At 42.3% G+C, this 15535-nt stretch overlaps 2 protein-coding genes across 6 annotated transcripts; one reads left to right on the top strand and one right to left on the bottom strand.

Moving 5' to 3' along the window:
• Window positions 1-56: 56 nt before the first annotated feature.
• On the bottom strand, window positions 57-9392 carry ipo13a (importin 13a). Of its 5 annotated transcripts, none has more exons than XM_058395333.1 (21): window positions 9180-9392; window positions 7933-8058; window positions 6791-7401; window positions 6549-6689; window positions 6240-6381; window positions 5971-6137; window positions 5743-5869; window positions 5368-5515; window positions 5063-5244; window positions 4685-4711; window positions 4461-4595; window positions 3999-4136; window positions 3727-3807; window positions 3509-3646; window positions 3328-3424; window positions 2824-2876; window positions 2563-2629; window positions 2409-2467; window positions 2160-2249; window positions 1496-1677; window positions 57-545 (listed from the first exon to the last, which is right to left on the bottom strand). In XM_058395333.1, exons 1-21 carry the CDS (start codon window positions 9228-9230, stop codon window positions 458-460), a joined length of 2850 nt encoding a protein of 949 aa, XP_058251316.1. In that variant the 5' UTR covers window positions 9231-9392; the 3' UTR covers window positions 57-457. The 5 variants fall into 5 exon arrangements, 4 of the variants coding, with proteins under 4 accessions (XP_058251316.1, XP_058251315.1, XP_058251319.1 ...); XM_058395332.1 differs by having other exon boundaries at window positions 5368-5545; XM_058395336.1 differs by lacking the exon at window positions 9180-9392 and adding an exon at window positions 8154-8878 and having other exon boundaries at window positions 5368-5545.
• Window positions 9393-9898: 506 nt separating this feature from the next.
• si:ch73-344o19.1 (uncharacterized) lies at window positions 9899-15303 on the top strand. The gene is made up of 6 exons (XM_058395338.1): window positions 9899-10200; window positions 10879-11055; window positions 11912-12067; window positions 12422-12667; window positions 12757-12917; window positions 14518-15303. Exons 1-6 carry the CDS (start codon window positions 10137-10139, stop codon window positions 14560-14562), a joined length of 849 nt encoding a protein of 282 aa, XP_058251321.1. The 5' UTR covers window positions 9899-10136; the 3' UTR covers window positions 14563-15303.
• The last annotated feature ends 232 nt before the right edge of the window (window positions 15304-15535 follow it).

Here is a 15535-nt window from a genome sequence, read left to right on the forward strand (position 1 = left end):
AGTAAGCAGACTCCTTCCGTAAACCATAAAGTAACGACACATTCTGTGAAGCCTCCTTCATACAAGAACCTGTTATTTAATTGTTACCATAGAAACGATACAAGTATTAGAATGAGCACCTTAACACACACCTGCGTCGGAAAAAACCTGTCAGAGCCGAAGCGACACCTTCTGACCAATCAGAATGAAGAATTCAGAAACACCTCAGTGCAAACTCAGTATCATCCACACCAGGAGACAAACCTGGGAAGATGTCAGTGACTTAGAAGATGAAGAAGAAGTGCACGGTTCTCGTTTAAACACACCTTCAAAACACTATACAGTATATTATGAAAATTTCAGTCAGAAAACTATGACCTTGTGATACAGGAAGTCTGTAAAAATGGCAAATGCAGACCACTGCAGGTTTGTCCTGTCTCTTTGATCCCACAAGTGTCTAAAATGTTCAGATGGGCGATCAGTACTCCTCTGTTCCCTGTAGACCTCGACACAACAGAGAAAACTCCTTCACAAGGTCCCTCATCTTCCACTTACTCACTTGCTCCCTGAGAAAGAAGGAAAAACAGAGCTGTGAGATTTGATACAAGACCCTTCCTCTGGTTTAAGATTATTGCTTGAATCCATGGAATAGAAAAATGTATAATTAAGAAATTTGCAGCAAAGTCTTCTTGCTGCAAATTTAATTTCTTTATCATGTTCATGACCCATTGATCCAAAGGGATGCAACTGTGGCAGATAGTCTGTGTACAGTCCCACCTTACCTCTTAGGCTCTCTGGGGGTCAATAGCAACTGACCCACTAATGACAATTACCATTGTGATGACAGATTTTTGTATTGTGAGTCGATACAAGACAACAAAGTGTCATTAAGTGCTTAGTTCAAATCCCAGAGCAAGACAGCTTACACAATATTACCAAAGGTTTTGGGACACTCCTCCAAATCATTCAATTCAGGGGTTGGGCTCAGCCCCTTAGTTCCAGTGAAAGGGGCTCTTAATGGATCAGCTTCATACCAAGACATTTTCATGCTTTGTGTGAACTATAACAGCGTCAACTCTTCTGGAAGTTTTAGGAGTGTGTTTATGACCATTAAATTTTTGACCATTCCTCTAGAAGCGCATTTGTGAGGTCAGGTACTGATGTAGGACGAGAAGGCCTGGCTCACAATCTCCGCTCTAATTCATCCCGAAGGTGTTCTATCAGGTTGAGGTCAGGACTCTGTGAAGTTCCTCCATACCAAACTCACTCATCCATGTCTTTACGGACCTTGCTTTGTTGGAACAGGAAGGGGTCATCCCCAAACTGTTCCCACAAAGCATGGAATTGTCCAAAATGTCTTGGTATGAAGCTGAAGCATTAAGAGTCCCTTTCACTGGAACTAAGGGGCTGAGCCAAACACTTGAATTCAATCATTTGGAGGGGTGTCCCAAAACTTTTGGCAATAATGTGTAGGCAGGCTTCAAGGGCAGTGTATGTGATCTAATGTGTATTTCACCTGAGGATCTGCTGGCAGAAGCGCTCTTTGTGCTCCGGAGTGATTAAGGTGCAAGGGAAGGCGTCAGGCTGCAGGGCATCTCGTAACCGAGTCACGAGCAAGCTGGGACAGTGGAGACTGATGGAGAACAGAACCTCAGCCAGGTGCTCCAGCAGGGCCCGGGGAGCCTGGATACCAATAGCCTACACACACACGCACAACATTCCTCTTTCTTTTGTTTTACTAAATGTAGATTTGAATAGATTTTGCATATTTATGGCCATGTTAAGCAAAGAACAGAGCGATGGAAGTCATTAAATGTACGGTACTGTATATTTTATAATAAATATGATTACACCACAGCGACTGGTCAGAAGGCGCCGATTAATTTTCTATACCAGCACGTGAGTAATCGCCGATATGGTGAAGTAGATAATATACTTGACATGTGTTTGATAAGATATTTAACATTATTATTATAACATATTAAAGAAGTCTCCAGTGTCAGCCCCTCGTGAGAGTCAGAGCAAAGCATTATCTTGGTCAAGTCAAGTTGCAGGTGAGGGAACGATAACGTAAGAGAGAACAGGAATACAAATATAACAGTAAACAATGCCGTTTGTTAATGAATAACAATTTTATTTGTTGGTAATTTGGAGTGGTATAACAGGAATAAAATGCTGACCTCCAGTAGGGTCTGAAGAAGCAGCAGGCCGTCCTCCTGCAGCACTTCTCGGACAGCGGGGACGTCCTCGCAGTGAGACATCAGCTCCGTCTGAGCAGCACGGCATGCGGATGAATGAGAGAAAAAAACGAGAGGAAAACTGTTATTTCATTCATTCCCAAAATAAAATAAAGAAAAAGAAGGCTAGTGCTCATGTCATATGATACAATGAGGTTTGTAATTTGATTGAGTCAAAGCAGAGTGACTTACAAACAGCACACACGTGGACTTGAGAGTGGGAACCTCTGGAAATTTAAAAGCTAAAATCCCTGCGTAAAAAAAAGAGAAGCGGGATAAACACGCTGTGGCGCTCTGTGACGGGTTTCTTCTTCCTTTATCTGACGTGTGCTTCATCATCTCTCACCACAGTAGAAGACCACTCTGATATCCAGACCCTCGGAGCGATACAGATCCGGCTTCCTTTTCAGAACCTGGGAAAAGGAGCTACGTCAAACACAGCTCTATTTTCAGAACTCATCCATCTACATGCGAGTTTCATCCTCCGCTTGGCTCTGACTAAAGTGACAGTGAAAATAGAAATCTTAAATAATTTATACCTGTGATCCAATTAAGCACAGATATTGGGTTACTTCTTTTTCTGCATCAAAGAGTAAAAATTCTGAACCTGTGCATGAAGCTTCATAAAGGACTCGACCATGTCAGGATGATCTCTCGCACCTGCAACATTACATACACAGACATTTTGTCAAACAACAGTGTTTTATTTATTTATAGTTATATTTAGTAATTACACTATAGTGCCAAAAGTTTTGGGACACCCCTCCAAATCATTGAATTCAGGGGTTGGGCTCGGCCCTTTAGTTCCATTGAAGACATTTTGGACAATTTCATGCTTTGTGGGAACAGTTTGGGGATGACCCCTTCCTGTTCCAACATGACTGCACACCAGTGCACAAAGCAAGGTCCATAAAGACATGCTGAAGCATTAAGAGTTCCTTTCACTGAAACTAAGAGGCCGAGCCCAACCCCTGAATTCAATGATTTGGTGTCCCAAAACTTTTGGCAATATAGTGTAAATCTAGCTACACCAAGTTTATTTCAGTGTGTGAATTGCCTTTGAGTTTTGAGTCACTTGTGTTATCATCAGCGCATGATCACAATCCCTTACCGTGCTGAAAAACAGACATGGTGATGTTCGTGACAAGTTCCAGAGCCGTGGCGATCGATGAGACGTGATCCTTATCACAGGCAAATACGTGAAGCAGCTAGAAAAGAGCGAAGAGAGAGGAGTTAGTGTAACGCCTTGTAGAGGATCGCTCCAGCTGTGCAAACACACATTCTCACTCTACCTGCTGTATGAGATCCAAAGCACAGGCTTGTGGGTAAGTGCTGAACAGCTGACTGATCAGCTCACAAAGCTGAGGTACCAGAGGAGCAAAGTCACCACCAAGGGTCTTCAGAGATTTCTCAAAAACAGCACATGAGGCCTGGGAAGTAAGAAAAAAAAGGAAGAAATGTGTTTCTAAGGCAGAGGGAATATTTTTTTTTCGCTTGTTTATGAGCTTACCTCCACCACATCGGTGTCTTTCAGCCAATTGCTCAGAAGTGTTTGGATGAGCGGAAACACTTGCTGTAGCATGACTACAACCTGAAAGAAAAATCCAACAGAATTCACTCAATCCATTTCCTTGAATCACATTTATAATGTGTTCGTTCGATGAAAATATCTGGTTCTGCTGACCTCTAGGATCGTGTTTACTCAAACTCTAGGGCTTCTGAGGTCACAGGAAATAAATGAGATCAGTTTTATTGACTTTACTGATGAGGCCTGAACTTTACCGGATTGCTGTGAGCAGCAAATCGATGACCTTTAACCCCGTCTGGTCCTTCGGCGTGTGTCCTCAAGTCCAGAGTGGAGAAGAGGCTGGAGATCAGGCCCAGAACCTGAAGAGTGGAGTGTTTAGTGGCAGGATTGGGCTGTGAAATGAAAGCAAAGAAAAGAAGCATTAAAGTTAAGGTCAAGACATACGACTGAGGTTGTGCGATTTGTAAGGAATAAAATGGTCTGTGTCTAAATCTAATAATCTGGAAGCTTTAAGAGATCAAAATCAGGAGGACACTGTTGCTAGGCAACTGTGGAATTGACCGGAAATGAAACGAAAATGATTCGGACAGCTAACGTGCAGCAATTTCTATATAGGCTTTTTTTGTTAATAAAAACACAAACAAAACTGAGCTGTCACAAAATATTGATTTAATCTTGATCTCTTTTAATATTAATGGAAATTCCTCGATCCGTACCGTCTGATTGGCCAGTCGCTCCAGATCCTGGATATGAGGCGAGAGCAGAGAGAGCAATTTTTCCGGAATCTCTTCGTCCGGCATGGCCGAGAGTAAAAATCCCAGACCCTGCATCAGCCACGTGCTCTGAGGGATCTATGAGGGAAAAGAAGTGGTCAGGTTTAATCAGTCGGTTAATAAGTAAATCACAGCAGGAATGTTGTGTGGATGAGAGGAATTCTGACCTTGTGGATTCTCTTAATGAGTGCATCCTAAAAAAAGAGCGGAAAAACAGAGTTTAGTTAAAAAAAAAGCATGTTAAGGTCATCGTAAAGGTTGTAATATTACAATAAAAGGTTTCCCCCTTTAAAAGTTTAAATATATAGTGTTTCTGCTTCGAAATACGTCATTACATTCATCCAAAGAACCTTTGAGTTTAAAGAGAGAGAATCTGATTATTATTATTCATTTTGTTTGTCATGTGTCACTTGAGATTGTTTCGATTTCATTTGAATCTTTATTGCATTCCCTTTATAACATTTAAAAACAAAAAGAAGGAAAGAATTCTTCAGTGGCTCTTCATGGATGATCTCGACATCTTAAAGGTCTGGTCTGTAGTGTACCTGTGAGGATGCCAGGATGTCGTTGGCGTGTGGGTAAAGGTGATGCTTGCACTCGCGGCAGATTCTCTTCAGTGTGGAGACGGAGGACACTGAGAGGTCAGCATCTGACAGGGCGGGCAGGACGACGCGCAGGACGGTGGGCACCATGACCGGGTGATCGGCCAACCACTCGGCCAGTGAGCCTAACAAATAACAAAAACAAATCTTATCTGAGCAGCAAAGTGTGAAGTGAAAGCCAAGCATGAATTTCGCTCTGATGCTCCATTTTCTTCAGCATCTGTCACATATCCTGGTGTCTGCTGTACCTAGCATGAACATGACGGTCTCTGTGAGCTGAACGCTGTTCGTGGAGATGAGGGGGACGAGGCCGATCAGACCAGGAATCACGTCCGAGTAACTGACGTCCACCGTGTCAGCGATGGACTGGAAACCGAACAGCAGAGCCTCTATATCCTCCACACAGAAAGAGACTGAGATAAGACGCTGATAAAGATGGATAGAACAAAGAAATTGTTTTTGTTTTCTGAAAATTAAATACTCTTCAATCCACAATATACTATATGAAGTATGGTCAGGTTTAATGATGACCAATCAGTCCTGTAGTGAATGAGCTTCCCATCATTCATCCCAGGCCATCCCTTAGCTCCGCCCCTTTCATCATACCAAAATGAGATACCGACCTGCCACAGGGAGGAGTGTGAGTGTGTTGTGTCGGTCAGCAACACCCCGAGTTTGTCGTAGAGTTTGCGCAACAGTTCGGGGCCCAACAGCTCATACACACACATCAGGGTGTCTGAGATATCGACTCTGCAACGTCATAAACACTATTCACACAGCGACTCCAACACATCAACTCATTCATTAATAACATACTTTACTTCCTGCTGTTAGTCGATCATTTTGCTCACCTGTATGTTCTGAATTGTTCCTTGTCGTCAGAGGACCATGAGGCGTAGTCGTGCTCGTTGGGAAAGCGGGCCTTGTGCAGCAGAACATCAACCAGCTGGAAGTAAACGGGTCTGTAGAGCTGCAGGTAGAACGTCTGCTTCTCCGAGTCCAGTGACGTGATGTCGTCCTGTAAGAAAACGAGCAACGTTAGAGCACCTACTGACTTGAATGACTTCTGTTAAATGACGGTATGTAGTCAGTAGTCTCACCTGCTGATGTCCTTCCTTACCTGCAGAGTGTACCAGAATGTGAGGGTGAATGAGCTTGAAGTTTCCTCCACCGGGTAGTGACCAGGAACCGCAGTGCATGACAGGATCATACTGACCAGGGCCTGGAAAGCCTGCCAGTGTCCGATCTGTTCTAGCAATGTTCTGAGAGAGAGAATGAGAGTGTTAACAATTTCTTAATATGTCCCTGGTCCTTATCTACGCTTCAGTCTCATCACTAAAGAAGCTGTTGAAGAATCTACATATGTTGTGGGCGAGGCTTATGTAAGCTAACATATGTATGCTGGAAGGTCTGCGGCGGTGCATGTGACCTGCAGTGAGTTTCACCGAGAGCGACAACAACGCGGCAGATTCCATGAGACGTCTCAATGTCTCTGTCCTGCATTGCCCTCTTCAGCTGCTCCTGGAGCTCCAGCACATGGGGCAACAACTTCACCAGACTGTCTGCAGACCTACACACACATACCACACACACAAAAAACACACGTCAAAGATAGTGTGTTTTTCATTATAATTAACTATATTTACAGAATATACGGTCTTTGGCGCTCACCTCTGCCAGTCAGGTACTGAGAGAGCACCGACGACACTCTCCACAGCTGTGTCAAAAAGCTCAGGCACTTTAAGCAGCTCCAAGCTGTCCTGCACCACTCCTTCGCTCTGTCCCAAATCGACGCCAAGTGGAAGCCAGGAGGGCAGACAGCGCAGAGCTCGCTCCTTCACGTCGCATGCTGAGCTTTCACACCTCAGCAGCTCCCTCAGCAATGGACACAACAAGGTCCACTCCTGCGCCAGGGCAGCCTGAAGCCTGGAACGATTTCCTGATGTGAACTTCCTGCTCAGGAGTTCCTCGGGCAATACGGTGAGCACCTCTAACAAGGCCAGACGCTGACCGGACGCTTCAGCCGCGCCATCTGCGCTCTGGAAAGCCTGCAGGAGATCGGGGACGGCGCTGGGCCACGAGTCGAGGAGCGTGCGGAGGATCAGAGACCCCAGGGCTACGCAGAGGCGTGTCAGCACCATCTTGGGTCCGAGGGCGAAGTGGCACACGTGGGAGACGAGCTGAGAGCGGAGAGACTCACGAAGCTCAGGACTGAGGTCATGCCAGTGGTTGGAGATCTTTCCGTGCAGTGTGCTCGCACCAAAAAACTGGATCTCGGGCACCTTATCGGGTGAAAATCATGGAACTTTCACAGTACAAAGTAAAGTGTAGGTAGCTGCATGATGTTTATGTCGCTATTTCTCTTACCCTGACCAAAATACATGTAAGAAATGTTTAGCAGAATGAAATGAACTTAGTCACCCAAGGCTTTAGGGTTTTTTTCTTGAAATAACTTCATTTTAAATACTTTCGAACCTGCAGGAGTAGGAAAACATGAATTGAGAATTTGTCTTACTGTTAATATTATTGCTTTAACAATGAGGCTTTGGAGAATTTAGAGAATTAAGTGCATCTGTCTTTAAGGCAGTGACTATACACATCACTGTGCCATTTTGATGAAAGACAGCTGCAAAATCTACATTTATTTGGCAGCCACCCAGAGAGAGAGAGAGACAGAGAGAGACAGAGAGAGAGAGACAGAGAGAGAGAGAGAGAGGGACACACGTGGTGTCCTTAAGCAACCCCTGACTGCTCAGATGTTCTGTATACTGAAACTGGATTGTATCCCGAGTCAAAGTGACCTCTGTACCAACCTTGTCCGGACTCAGCAGTGTCCAGCAGAAGTGCCACGCCTGCGGCGACGCTTGAGCCTCTGCCAGCCACTTTTGGGCCAAGTTTTTCTGCGCCATATCCGGATCATAGTACAGCTGCTGAAGAGCCTGTGGGAGAAAAATTGTGACAATTTCAATATCTCCTAACCAGGTCAAGCGTTACTGAGAGTTTGTGTAGGAAATTAATCAACACCTTTCCTGACCAATGGGAATTGAGAATTCACCAGGGGTCTCACCAAGGGTCTCTCACCCCCTCTGAGGGTCAACAGCCGCCGTACAAACACATGATGCCAGTTATTATTAGAATCACAGAGCTTTACTGAGATCTCAGGTTACTTTTCAAACACTGTCTCCTATATTGACCTCAGCTGGACACACTCACCAGTATACACTAGTTTAGACTGCATGCGAACTGTTATATAGAAACAATTTTTAAACACAAGTGTGTTATTTTACTCCAAACTACTCAAAGACAACCCCAAATATTGCTATTTCACCATAATGTTCAATTTACTTCATGAATTATAGTGGAACTGAACAGTTAAAGTCACTTAAACTATATATTTATACTATATATAACTATATATAATTAAACATTAAATTATTAATGGTACTATCATTAAAAGAGGTTAAAGATGAGATTTCTCTCAAAATAGTGCGTCTTTTTCCTCATAATAATTCTCTCATGAGAGTATTTCGTTCTGTTTAGCTACATGCTAATTAATTAAATAGTTAGTTTACTTATTTATTTATTTTACTTCATGTTTCATTCGCACTTTCAGAAAACTGTTTTTTTTTAAATAAAGTACAATAAAATTAAAAAGAAATTAAAGTACGCTAAACTACGCTTTTTACGAAATTAGCATCATGCTAACTCGACCGAAAAGAAAAATAATAATAATAATAAGTTAGCCGCCAGCTATTCAAACCCGTTACATTACAGTTACTCGCGATACAGGATGGCTGTGTTGAAAATGGCGCCACACAGCCTACACAAGTAGACTACACGGCTCGTAATAAACTGCGGCGTTGTGCGCACTTCGTAGTGCACTACGGATACAGTTAGGTGACAATCAGGACACCAAACTCCTCGAGACGTAATTTCGACACTAGATTTGTCCGCAGCTAATTAGAAAACGAGAAGACAGGCGTAAATGACAGTATTACAATTTTAATACTCATAAGATTTGTCTTTAACTGAATGAAAGGGAATAATCGAGATCTCCTACCCTCTCCACTGCCTCCGCAGTAAACTCGGTCTGTTCTGAGGAAGCGGACATTATTTCCGGTTACAGAAATAACAATATATTTATTCTTTTTTAACCCAGGCAGCTTACATAGTGTGTACCTCAACTATTTTTTAACACACAAAGGGTCTAGAGAGGGTCAGACTGTCTGTGCCCAGTCCTACTGAATAATCTCCGTGTAGTTATAGCTGTTGGGGTGTGTTCCAAATCATGGCACGTGCACTAGTGCTTACACTGAGTGAGCACCAATTAGACATTCTATTCAAATTCTAGTCTTCCAGCAGTTTGCATTAGAACCACATTATGTTGTGATGGTCAGGTGTCCACTTACTTTTGATCGTGTCGTTCAGCATCCATGAAATCGTAAATTAAACCTTAATAATGGAGGGGGCGTGGCTTTTACAAATGTATCAGGGTGCAAATATTTACGCAATAAGGTGCATTTATCCCTCAGGGGCAAAGAAGTGGCAAGTTTCTGAGATGATGTGAGGAAGAAACTAGAAACCATCCTCATCACCACGACGGTTTAGTGCGTAAGACAAAAGAGTGTGTAGTGTATCCTATAAATCAAAGTCGGACACCTCTCTCTCTCTCTCTCTCTCTCTCTCTCTCTCTCTCTCTCTCTCTCTCTCTCTCTCTCTCTCTCTCGCTCTCTCTCTCTCTCTCTCTCTCTCTCTCTCTCTCTCTCTCACACACACCCCTTCATTCCGACACGCACGTGGGTGTGCGGTCAGACATCTGAGCGCGCGCTCTGATATTACTGACCGCACATTACCTGGCTCGCGCGCGCGCCTGTGTGGTAAATGTGTGTGTTTTTTCTTCAGAGGAGGTGATAAAGCCACACACACACACGCGGATATTTTTAGAGATGGCGATCAAAGAAGTCTAACATCGCAAAGAAATTCAGCTTTTAATCAATCCATCTGTTCGGTGTGAATTATGGATGCTCTCGTGTGTGTGGTGTGGAGTCTGGTCCTGCTGATGAACACACCGAGTCTCAAAGGTAAGAGCTTTCAACCTGCCGAATCATCATTAGAATAAGAATAAGAGTTGTTGTTGTTTAGTTGGAGTATTAATGCTCAAGAATTTCAAATTAGAAGGATTTCTTTCAGCAGTAAGATCTCCTCTTTAAACGAAATCACCATTTCATTACTATGTGAAAAAGCAATCTATGCAAAATCTGTCAGAATTTGTTTCCTCAGAGATAAAAATGCTCAGGGTTTTTGCAATTCTGTCTAAAAATATAATTCACAGTCATATTTTTCCTATCCGTCTCTCACCGTCGTCTGTCAGGGGGTTTGTTTTTACACCTCACTAATTAAGGTAGAGAATTTCACTTCCAGAGAGCTGTTAATGAGCTCCTCAAAGTGAGAACTTCAGCACTTGGATTTGAAATCCAGACCTCACGCTTTACCAGTTTGTCTGTAATAATGAACACAGCCTTGTGTTTTATACGCCTATATTTGCAAAAACTCTTATTAACCAAGATATTGAACCAACAAAGACATTTTTGCATAGGCTCTCCCCCAGGGGTGCCAATAATTCTGCACCGAATATTATTCCTCTGGTTTGTTGGTCCCTCTGCACTTCTGTAGCAGTTAAAGGTCATGACTGCTTTGTACTCACACATCCAAAGCACCCCTACTTGAACTCCTATTTTTTTTTATTGTTCTCCCTCAAGCTGAGTCGTCTACGTCCGTCCCAGCCTCGTCCACCGTGTCTCCAAACGACGCCGTCGACCTCTTCGTGACCTCAAGGACGTCTGACCCCAAAGAACCCATTAGGATGGACCTCTCTCGTCCCCCATCTGCACCACAGCAGATCAGCAGCACTAGCACAGATGCAGACAAAGCACGAGGTGAGATAAAAAAAATAATTCTAATATATGTAGTAATAGCTTTGATCACAACTCCAACGTTTATGACATCATAATGGCGAGTCAAGATTGTCGCAGCAGACTGGAGCGCAATACAATTTCAATTTTGTTTGAGGTGACACCTTCTGAGACAACATGAGGAACCAGACGCAAAAGGAAACCCTGGGATTGAATAGCAGGGCAGTCTTTATGATAACAGCAGAACAGTTCTTAGGCACAAATGTACAGTATCCAGGTGAGATTATTTCCTTAAGCAAGGGACTTGTTAAAGTGTATCAGAAGTGCTGAAGCTCTGAGCAAAGTGAATGACCATGAGGAACCAGACAGGAACAGAAGGCACGTTGAGCCACAGCAGTACAAGTTGACACCACATCATGCTGCTAGATAATCTGATCTTTTGTATGACGTTCAAATATCTGGCACATAGAACAACCATTTAAAGACTTTTGCAGCTCAGTAGCAGGCACACCACCTTCTAAGGGCTAACCCTGTGACTCATGCTATGTCTTTAAGTTCTACTGCGATATAATTGTAAAATATCCAATATATATATTTAATTTTCAGCTTCATTGAGCAATATAAACACTTTTTATGGCAAACAAGAGCTAATAAGAGCTATACGAGTGCTGGGAGCTCAGCAACATCTCAGGTTTGTAAATGCTGCAGGCTGGAAACAGGGCTATATTTAGCACTGATAAATGTATCTCACTCTAGCTTTAGAGTCAAAGTGATGTAAGAGGATCTCGTCTTACAACACATGATGATGCTTTGAAATCATCTTGCTTTGCAGAATCACACATATCTAACAGGGAACTGCTTCCAATTTTCTTCTCTCTAGGTGCATCCAGTGCCTCCCTTCCTACCTCGACTCCCATCATGACCATAATTACGGACTCTAAAGAGCCCAAAACAGACGCTACCGTCAGGACGGACGCCGTTTGGCCTCAAGAAAGCATCACTAGTCCTAAGATGTCAACAACAAACACGACAGAAGGTATAAGTCTTTCACTTACCGGACTGGGAATTTGGACTGGGAGTTAGAGTGAACATATTGAGTCCATAACTAAACTAATCAAGGTGAGACACAGAACAGGTGAACACATTAGTGTCACAGTGTCAAACAATACAGACCATAATAATCCCAAATAAGGTCAAAAATCACACTGGGATTCTTTTAGCAAAATTAACCAAACTCCCTCACTAATATTTCCAGGACAATGTTTCCTGGAAATCGTTGTATCTCTTCATTGTGCCTCATAGTTCCACCATAGTTTCTCTCTCATCTCGTTTGAATCATATTCCAAACTCATTCCTAGTTCCAAGTCTTTTCTCCTTCATTTGTATCTAGGTTCTTCAGATCTCACTCCACTGAGGAGCACCACCATTACACCAGGATCACCCATCCCTACATCTACCGATCTCAGCGAAGAACATCAAAACTCTTCTCTATCCACCACCTCTGAGACAACCCCAACGGTATATTTAATCCCACCTTCTATTCCACCTTCTACTCTGAGAGACCTGATCACTGGACCTGCTTCTTTAGAGAAAGAGAACCAGAATGGACCATCAGAACTAGATGTTGGAGATGAAGGTATGTGGAGACATAATCCCAGTGTTACAGTTGAGTATTCCGTTTTGCATGCGTCACACTCCATGCTTTTTGCATTTCCACCAATTCAGACTCAGACAAAGTGCCGTCTCCTTCACCATTGGATCCTTTGCTTGCTGGCCTGATCTCCATCTTCATCATTAGCACCGCTCTGCTCTCCATCATACTCTTCCTTAAATTTCGCCAGCAAAGCGGCCATCCTGAATTCCACAGACTGCAAGACCTTCCCATGGTGAGCTTCCATTACAATGCTTTCATCAATATTAGCAGTCTAATCAGTTGCTAAAAGCAGAGTAAATTAAGCTAAAGAAGAGCAAAGAAGATGTTCTCTAAGGTTAACATTTACAGAATGTGACTGAAGATGTGCTTTGTGGTCTCCATAAGGACATATCTTCACAGGGCGGTGGTGGCTCAAGTGGTTATGGCTTGGGGTCATTGCCTGGAAGGGTCGTTGACTGGAAGATTGGGGTTCAAGCCCCAGCACCACCAAGCTGCTGTTGTTGGGCCCTTGAGCAAGGCACCTGGCCCACCTTGCTACAGGGACATTGCATTATGGCTGACTATGTGCTCTGACCCTCTGAACAAAGAATTTCACTGTGATGTATATGTGACAAATAAAGACAACTTAATACAAACAAGAATACCCATTTAGGCAGGGGTTAGTGAGGGACCTAGTGCAGGTACAAAAGAAAGTACATGTCAAGATTTTTGTTTGTTTATTAAAGTGGTGGGTCTTCATGCTTTGTTATAAGACAGTTTTGAGAAGATAATTCCCCCATCTTAGTACCAGTACTTGATGTATCCTTGTATGTTCAGGGATGGGGAGGTCAAATCAAGCCAGACTCGTGGCTGGATGATTTGATGTGTATCTTGAGTCAGGTTTTTGGTTGGTGCCACAGACCAGACTCAAGAAACAAATCAAATCATCTGTCTGTGGTTGGTGCCACAGACCTGAAAAACCCTTCAAAATCTGATGCCATCAACTCCAGGAGGCCAGAAATGGGATACTGTGTGAGGAATGGGATAATGTGGGAGAACTTGGAAAGGTTGAAAACAAGGAATGTGGCGGGATTGTGTATCAGATGCAGAGGTATGATGAGGTGTGCCAGTAAAAATCCTCCAGGAACCATTTGCCTTAGTACCATCTCAAGATTCAACAAATTTTCTCGACTTGTCTGAAGGAGAAGATCTAGTTAGCAACAACTGCAGATAATGATGGCTTCTTAGAGCCACGACAAAGTTTAGTGTGTTGTCGGATGGTCTGATCAGGGGGTTCTCCAGAGTGATGATATGATGAAGTTCTGCTGAATTTAGTGGAAGTAGATATTGCTTAAAAATATTGGTACTTTATGGTTTTGCACCTTTAATGTGAAATTCGCTGCCTCGGATACTACTGTCTATCTACTAATACACATGGATTGTGTGTCCTTCTAAAACGAATTCAGCAGAACTGATGAAGAACTTCATCGTGTCATCACTCTGGAGAACCACCTGATCAGAGCATCCAACAACACACAAAACCCTGCAATGGCCCTAGGAAGCCATCATTATCTGCATTTGTTGCTAACAAGATTTTTTCCTGTAGGCAAAAATCTGTTGATTTGTGGAATCTCGAGATGGTACTACGGCTAAAGTTTCCTGGAGGATGTTTCCTGGCACACCATCAAACCCACCACATTCCTTGTTTTCAACCTGGCCAAGTTCTCCCACATTATCCCATTGCTCTATTCCCTCCACCGGCCTTCTAGGGTTGCTGGCTTTAGATTTTTAAGGATTTTTATTATTCTAAATTTTATTTACAAAATGGCATTACTGTTTATTATTTCCTACAGGATGATCTCTTGGAGGACACGCCATTGTCAAGATATTCATACTAAAGAGGTTCCTGTGGTTCCTCGAACCAGGCTGATGAAACTGCTTATGGTGAGATATCATGGGAACCAAACCAGCTCGAGATACAATTTGTTGGTTTTGTCAACATTTTTAAAGAATGGCAGTGAGGGAAAGGATATGTAGAACATAAGACTGAACAAAACATCGCCGTTACAGAGATTTCTAGTCGAATCGATGCCAAGCGGCTTGCTTTGGTTCGACATCTTAGTAAAATATCTGTTAGGTGATGTTGTTTGGAGGAAATCTGTAGTGCTTATGATAATTTTTTCAGTTTTGTTTTGTTTGTTCTCTTCAGACCTGAACAAGAGATTACGCTAAGCCAGTAATTTAGCATCTCAAAAGCTAACAGGTTTTCGTGCAAAAGTGGGCTGTAACTAGTACTTTGTAAATACTATTAAATTTAGCAGTGAATTATGTTTTTATTTTTATTTTTTTGCAAATATGTTTGTAATGTAACATACCCACGTTTTTGTTTCTGCTTCTGTTTGTACCTATTGTGTCAATTCTATTTATTATTGTACCATTGAGTGCTTAGAAGAGTCCAAGTTGTGTGCAAAAGTTTACATCCCCATAGTTTTTTGAATGAGAAAACAAATCTTTTAATTTTACAAAAAAAAAGGAGGAAATTTCAAAACATTCAAATTTTATAAACAGAAATAAAAAGAAAATTTTTTTGTTGTTATTAAATTTGTTTTATGTTATTGTAGGATTATTGCTTTTTTTTGTCCCTATTAATATATTAATAACAATGTACTCAGTTGTTGTAAATAAAAATCTAAAAATGTGTTTTAACGCTGGTGTATATATATATATATATATTTTTTTTTTTTTTTTTTTTTTTTTTTTTTTTCACATGCTTTTTTACGGTAAATGAACAATTTAAACATTTAGAAGTACCTTATGATGTGTTAAAGTCTTATGAACACATTTATCTTAGAGAGTGTTTGAATTCAATTT

This window comes from Hemibagrus wyckioides, linkage group LG07 (assembly GCF_019097595.1).
Source record: "Hemibagrus wyckioides isolate EC202008001 linkage group LG07, SWU_Hwy_1.0, whole genome shotgun sequence".
In the NCBI taxonomy this organism is placed as follows: domain Eukaryota; kingdom Metazoa; phylum Chordata; class Actinopteri; order Siluriformes; family Bagridae; genus Hemibagrus; species Hemibagrus wyckioides.

What these genes read in the sequence shown, in the direction of transcription:
- ipo13a (XM_058395332.1), bottom strand. Translation starts at nt 9,230, where the DNA reads ATGTCCGCTTCCTCAGAACAGACCGAGTTTACTGCGGAGGCAGTGGAG. An exon ending in GACCGTCATGTTCATGCTAG is followed by an intron (nt 5,245 to 5,367) that starts GTACAGCAGACA and finishes GTTATTTGTTAG; the next exon opens with GCTCACTGGCCGAGTGGTTG. An exon ending in TCATTAAGAGAATCCACAAG is followed by an intron (nt 4,596 to 4,684) that starts GTCAGAATTCCT and finishes TTTCCCTCATAG; the next exon opens with ATCCCTCAGAGCACGTGGCT.
- si:ch73-344o19.1 (XM_058395338.1), top strand. Translation starts at nt 10,137, where the DNA reads ATGGATGCTCTCGTGTGTGTGGTGTGGAGTCTGGTCCTGCTGATGAAC. An exon ending in AGATGCAGACAAAGCACGAG is followed by an intron (nt 11,056 to 11,911) that starts GTGAGATAAAAA and finishes TCTTCTCTCTAG; the next exon opens with GTGCATCCAGTGCCTCCCTT. An exon ending in ACTAGATGTTGGAGATGAAG is followed by an intron (nt 12,668 to 12,756) that starts GTATGTGGAGAC and finishes CCACCAATTCAG; the next exon opens with ACTCAGACAAAGTGCCGTCT.